The sequence below is a fragment of the Pavona decussata genome, unplaced genomic scaffold (assembly GCF_977016875.1).
Source record: "Pavona decussata unplaced genomic scaffold, jaPavDecu1.1 SCAFFOLD_34, whole genome shotgun sequence".
Lineage (NCBI taxonomy): Eukaryota > Metazoa > Cnidaria > Anthozoa > Scleractinia > Agariciidae > Pavona > Pavona decussata.
In genome coordinates this window covers 530001-537153 of record NW_028145457.1, presented here as the reverse complement: position 1 = coordinate 537153, position 7153 = coordinate 530001, and the positions used below count along the sequence as shown (strand labels likewise).

Sequence of the window (7153 nt, the reverse complement as noted above, 5' to 3'; positions counted from 1 at the left end):
TGGGAAACTGAAGGCCAACGATTGTCAAGACAGCAACTACCACTTTGTTTAAGCTATGCAATGACCATTCACAAGTCGCAAGGCCAAACATTATATCAAGTGGTTATTGACCTAGGAAAAGCAGAAAGAGCTGCAGGGTGTAGTTTTGTGGCACTCTCTAGAGTACGCTGTTTAGATAATGTAGTTCTACAGCCATTGTCCTTTCAAAGACTTCAGGCAATAGCTAAAAGCAAGCAATTACAACAAAGGCTAAGAGAAGAGGAACGATTACAACAACTGGCTGATAACACCACACGTCAACATCAGCATCGCCATTAATTTGCTCAATCAACAACCACCCGTATTTCACAAATGAACCCTCATCTGAGAATCTCATATGGCCAGTATCTAAATGCTAGATATTTTTCCTTCTTAAGGTAAGTGAGTATTTCCTCATCTTAAAATCTCATATAGCCAGTGTCTAAATGCTAGATATTTTTTCCTTCTTAAGGTAAGTGAGTATTTCCTCATCTTAAAATCTCATATAGCCAGTATCTAAATGCAAGATATTTTTTTCCTTCTTAAGGTAAGTAACTACAAGAAAAGTACGCTTTCAAAATTTTCATTTCAACATAAAATTTATTTCATACATTTTAGTTCAGTTAGTGTAGCCAGTCTAGATGTAGCAGAGAGATAAATCTTTACATTCTAACCTCTTCTGCAAGGTAAGTGACAACAAAATTGCAGCTCAATGCAATTGAACTGCAATTGAACTGCAAATGTAAGCAGATGACACTCACAGGAATGGAATTTTTGGATGAAAATACTGTATAGTAATTTCTTATACATTCAATTTCCCCCAGTCTTGAATCGTAACTATTCACTGACCACTCATAACAAAGAGAACATTGCATAGTAGTAATTATTGAAGGGGCGTGTGAAATAAGGCCCTAAGTGACTTTTGATGTAAGGTCAAATTCTCCTTTTGTTTCACAAGCAAATCCAAAGAAATTTGGAAGGAGAATTTAGCTATTTATCAGAAGTCACTTAAAGGTTTTTTTCCCACTGAAATTTGCTTCTTCAAAGCAGCAACAGTCACATGTTATCAGAACATATTTTGTTGATGCAAATAAAGTAGTTTCAACTATAACAAATGTTGTACTTTCTGAGTTTCAATTAATCATTATCATGAAAGTTACAGGCCGGGGGGGGGGGGGGGGGGGACATGGACCATATTCTGAGAGCAATGTTAAATATCATTTGCAATATATTGTACCCTTTACACTTTTACCAACCCTTTCACTACCAACATATGAGAGCTAATTCTCCTAAGTCATTTTATTCTTGAGACTTTGGTGTCATAGCAAAACACTATCCCCTAATTGTTTATATTTCCTTAATTCTTATGACCTGTCTGCTTGACAGTGTATTCAAATTATACGGAGAATTCAAAATAATGCAGCTCAGTTCTGGGAGTGAAAGGATTGGTGGGAAAGGGAGACCGTTGCACAGGGGAACACTTGACCATGTCCATGGTATGAATTATTTTCCCTTCTGTTAAATGTTTATACTCTGTTGAATGACTACTTCTCAAATCCATGAAGAGTAAGGAGATCAATATAATTTATAGAACCTTGTGGTCAGGGAAGCACCATTACACATGTGAAGGGGGGTGAGGGGGAGGACTTTCTGAAAAGTTACATGTACACTGTATGTCAGATTTTAACAACAAGCAGGGTGCATGATTTTTTCCAACCTTGAAATCCTTTTTCCTACTTCTTTCCAATGCAGGACTCTCTTTTCTTAAATTTTGGTTTTCCACAATTTTTTTCCATTCCTTTGGGACACCCCCACCCCCTTCACATTTCTAATGCTGCATCCTTAGTGTGATGTTACCTACACTGTATCACTCCCATACTTTGTGGGAATGACAAGACACACACTGGGTATGGTGCAACCAATTGCACAAGGGTGGGCCCTTGCCCATTCCGTCACTTCAAATCGGCTGTACACCTACCCCTAGCTTCGCGAGGTTTTGCGACTCACGTATTTCTAGTCTATCTTTTATTCCCAGATTTTAACACCAAAGTTAACAAATCAAAGTTAACACCATAGTTCACAGATATGGTTCAACAAACTGTGGTGATGCAAACAAATTTCATCCTCCCAATATTCGAAATAATTTTCCATTTTATTGCGGGTTCATGGAATTATCAGCTAAAGCTTTTGGTGAAAACCAAAATGCTTTTTTAGCAGCAACAGCTTTTGTTGGGTCGCGGTTGATGACAAATGCCATTCAAGAGGAGAACAGTAAGCAAAATGTGACATCTGAAGGCAGCAACTACATTTATCAGAAAACATGCATAAGAAAATACAACTTTTTTTCCAGAAACTAGGCTCAGAATAGGTACCTTGCATTTTTCACCACTCTCCCATTTTCCAACTTAATGCATGCCTTCTCAATAAACTGCAAATATTTCAATAAAAAAGTTCTTGTTGTTGGGCTTAAGGGAAAAGGTTGCTACAGGGCATCTTTCGTCTTCAGTTTTAAAAAGCACCCAAAAGCAACAGCTCACTGATCGGTTGACATTTTGTTTGTGTGCCCAAAAATCTGACCAGTGCTCGACAGTAACTTTTTAGGATCCATACCAGGCAGTGGGCTAGTTAACACAAGAAATCACTAGCCCACAAGGGCATTAGCTACTGGTGCAAAACGAGGCCAAAAAGAAATACACCTACAAAAGGCTAGGGAACCCTCCCTGAAATACTTTTATTTCTCCTGTTTCACTTGAAAGGACTGCAATGACATGAAAATGAGGATCAAGGACCTAAGGCCTTCTCCAAGATGTCAAACTAAATAAATTAATTCCCTCCTGAAAATATATTGGCTGAAAAAAACTGAACATATTTCTGTTGAAAATGAGTTTAAATGACTTAGTTTGAATATTTTAAATTTTTTAATTGCATGAGAAGCCAACATTGGCCTCATTTACAGCAGCGACAAGAGTGTGGGCAAGACCACTGCTCTAGAAATCATAGCGTATGCGCAAGGTTGCATAAGGAAAAGCCACTCACTGTTGATGTCACTGGGGAACCAGTGTACCTCTGGGACTTCTCTGTAAAAAAATTGATAAATTAAACGAGACTTACCTGTAAGTTGAAGTTTGATTGGAATTCTATCGAGTCATCAAACTGCACCAAGGGATCACATGAGATAGCTAGACGCATGCGCATAGTCAGTTTACACAGCCGAATGTGAGTGTCTCACACAAAAATAGGTAATACCCCAAGTTAAAACTCATAGGGAATAAAGGGTGGGTAAAACAAAGTCCAACAGTAATTGCCCACATAATGGGGCTAATAAAGGGTGGGCATGCGATCCCTTGGTGCAGTTTGATGACTCGATAGAATTCCAATCAAACTTCAACTTACAGGTAAGTCTCGTTTAATTTATCAATTCTATCTCGTCATCACTGCCCCAAGGATCCCATGAGATTTCAAAGCCAAGACAGTCACATGAGGAAAGATCTCCAAAGTATAATGACAATAATTTTTTTTTTTTTTTCGTAACATGAAGTTCCAAGCCACCCATTAGGGCAGAGAACAAGAAACATGCGAACAAACAATTGTCCTATGAAGTTACTGAATAACAATAACAATGTAGAGGCACAAAAGGCCTGAAGTAAGCAGTCTCTAAGCGAAGTATATCACTGAACTTAAGTCACTAATAATAGCATCAGGGCTGAGAGACATCCCTGTCTATGTTCTAATCAATCTGAAGTACAGCTGATGCAAAAGTGGAAGTCTCAACTGGTTTATTGTAGAATTGGTCAAAGCACCTTGAGGATGACCAGCCAGCGGTGCGCAGGATTTCATGAAGGGGGACACTTGCTGCTTTAGCTTTAGAGGTTGCTGCAGCTCTTGTACTGTGTGGTTTGAAGACTTTGGTATCAACACCAGCCAACTCCATTACTAATCGGATCCATCTGGAAATAGTTTCTCTTGAGACCTGTTTGTAAGGTTTGGTGAAGCTAATAAAAAGTTTACTTTCTGATCCTCTGAGAGGTTTGGTTCGCTTGAGATATTCTTTCAGGTAAGTTGACACACAGAGTGACGAATCAGCAGGGTAAGCTCGTAAGACAACAGATGGAGCTCTGTAACCTGGCCTGCTTTGTTTCACATGTTCCATGAGCGGGAATTCAAATCCATTAGGCAATTCTTTCATGCAACCAATGTCTAGGATGTGTAAGCTTTGTCCTCTTTGTGCGGATAATAAGGCTACCAGCATAACCAACTTTAAAGTGAGTGATTTCAAGTCAAGCTTCTCAGGAGGGTTGAGGGAGGAAAGGAAAGTTAAAACAGGTTGTAAATCCCAGGTTGATTGGTAACGAGGGGTTGGAGGGGAGGCTTTGTATACACCTTTCATAAACCTGGAAACTAGTGGATGGCTGCCAATCGTCATGTTATTTGTAGGTACAGCAACTGCCGAAATGGCACTCCTGGCAGTATTGATGGTGGTGTAAGTCAGTCCCTTGTCATGGAGGCTAACAAGGAAATCTAAAACTGCTGTCAGAGGTGGATTGTAGGGATCAGCCTTCCATTTACTACAAAAATCAATCCACTGTTTGATGTATGGTCTATATTGCTTCTGTGTTCCATCAGACCAGGATTTGAGGATGATCGCAGTAGCCTTGTCTGAAACGCTTCTCTGCTGGAGGCTTTCCCGGAGAGCTTGCAAGCCATCAGTTTCAACTGGTTTCGAAGGGGGTGCAGTGCATGGTTGTGGGGTTGTGTCAGCAAACAACGCGAGTGTGGAAGAAGAACAGGGTTGTCTACTAGCAAGTGAAGGAGAGGGGTAAACCAAGGTTGGGTCTGCCAAACAGGAACTAGAAGTACCCCAGTTGCTTGATCCTGCTCTATTTTCTGTAAGCATGCTGCTATAACACTAAAAGGGGGAAAAGCATAGAAATAGTATTCTTTCCAATTCATAAAGAATACATTGACATATTTGGCACCAGGGTCTGGTTTCCATGACACATAACTAGAAACTTTAAAATTGAGGCGGGATGCAAACAAATCTATTTCAAATGGGCCCCACATTTTATCTAGGTCTGAAAAAACTTCCAGGTTTAAAGACCATTCAGTTGAACTGTTAAATTGCCCAGATTCAGTGTCAGCCTCCACATTGGTAGATCCTGGTATGTGACAAGCACTGAGCCAAATTTCTCTCTCCATACACCACAGCCAAATTTTCTGAGCCACATCATTACATTCAACAGATTTGATGCCCCCCATGTTATTGACATATGCTACTGTTGTTGTGTTGTCAGATTGAATCCTTATATGTTTGTTATGAACATTGCTGAGGAGAGACTTCAAACCCAGGAGCACTGCTTTCAATTCTAAGTAGTTAATATGGAAAGCTTGTTCTTCTAAACTCCAAAGACCACCAGTTTTCTGAACCCCAAATACTGCGCCCCAACCTCTAGTGGAGGCATCTGTGGTAAGGGTCAGGTCAGGGTCTTCCTGAACAATATTTTTAAATGAAGAGTCTACATTTTTCACCCACCAGGTTAACTCTGATCTAGATTCATTTGACAAATGCATTGGGGAATCATAATTGCCTTTACTGATCTGCAAGGCAAGAATTTTATCCTTTTCTAGGTTCCTGTAGTATAACTCCCCAAACTGGACACCAGGAAAGCTAGAAACGATCAACCCAATAACCTGTGCAACTTCTCTAATAGACATGTAACTCTTGTGCAATAAACTCTGGCAAGCTAGCCGTACACGTTCAGCTTTAGTAGGTGGAAGTCGAATTGTCATGTTTATACTATTCAACAAGAAACCAAGAAATTCCATTTCTTGCGATGGTACCAAGACTGACTTTTCTGGGTGAATCACAAACCCTAACTTAATGAATGTATCAACAGTGTCCTAGATATTCTTGGCACAGGCAGAGTAATTATATCCCAACAACAATGAGTCATCTATATGACCCATACAAATATGACCTAAAGATCTGATATGAGAATAGACTGGCTTTAATATTTTTGTGAATAAACGAGGAGCACAAGCCAGGCCATTGGGCAAGCAAGTATACTGAAAATAGCTACCTTGCCACTCGAATTTCAAGTATCTCCTATCCCCTGTGGCGATAGGAACTGAATAGTAAGCATCTTTTAGGTCAACCGATGCCATAAAGCACCCTGGACGCATGAGTTTGAGGGCTGTTTTAATATTATCCATTTTAAAATGGTAATATGATACAAATTCATTAAGAGCTTTGAGGTTTAAGATCATTCTGTAAGTGCCATCTTTCTTGGGACGCACAAATATGGTAGAGGTAAAGTCACCCTCTACACAATGGGTCTGTTCAACAACACCTTTGTTAAGTAGTTTAGCGATTTCTTCATTGATAATTGCCCTTTCTGAAAGGGAGAATTGCATTTGTTTAGGCTTGCAAATCTGAAAAGGGAGATCCTCCCCAAACTCAATATGATAGTGCTTTATAGCATCGAGTATGAAAGGGTCACTAGTCAGTGACTTCCAACCTCCTACATGGTCTTTCAGCCGTCCAGCTGAGAAATTAACAACCATTTGGGATAGATGTTCTTTATCAATAGCTGGTGGCAGATGTTCCCTTACCTGTGTTTCTACTGGTCTTTGGTGTTGGATTGGCTGGCCTTTTTCTGGGCACTCTTGTGTGCCCGGCTGTATCCTAAAAAAGGACGTTGCTGAGGTGTTTTCTGACTTGATGTTCTGTCATATGATCTGTCATATGGCTTAAAGTTTGAGCGGCGAAATTTTTGTCTTCCCGCCTTCGTGAAACCATGGTTTGACGTTCGAGTGTCAGAGGATTTCTGCATTTGGCGGCCTGCTTTCTTTGCTTCAGACATTTCCTTCAAATGCTTTGATAGGTCATCACCAAACAACTTCGTTGATGGTTTAATTTCATCCTTACATAATCTTGTGTAAGGAGGATTTAGGTCAGGTTTTATGAGCTCTCGTCGCTTCATGTTGAGTTTAAAATTCGCATTAGCAAGAAGAGCAATGCTATCCATGACATGATCAAGAATCTTACGAGTATTTGGCGTTGTTCCAGCGTGAAGATCCTTCACCAGCTGGTCACCTAAGATAGACAGAGCTGATAAGCTCTGAACAAGCGGTTCTT

The 7153-nt window shown here is 40.0% G+C and overlaps 1 protein-coding gene across 1 annotated transcript; it reads right to left on the bottom strand.

The window, feature by feature from the left end:
• Positions 1-3718: 3718 nt before the first annotated feature.
• LOC146484323 (uncharacterized) lies at positions 3719-6730 on the bottom strand. The gene is made up of 2 exons (XM_085104816.1): positions 6628-6730; positions 3719-4924 (listed from the first exon to the last, which is right to left on the bottom strand). Exon 2 carries the CDS (start codon positions 4910-4912, stop codon positions 3746-3748), a length of 1167 nt encoding a protein of 388 aa, XP_084960942.1. The 5' UTR covers positions 4913-4924; positions 6628-6730; the 3' UTR covers positions 3719-3745.
• Positions 6731-7153: the final 423 nt, after the last annotated feature.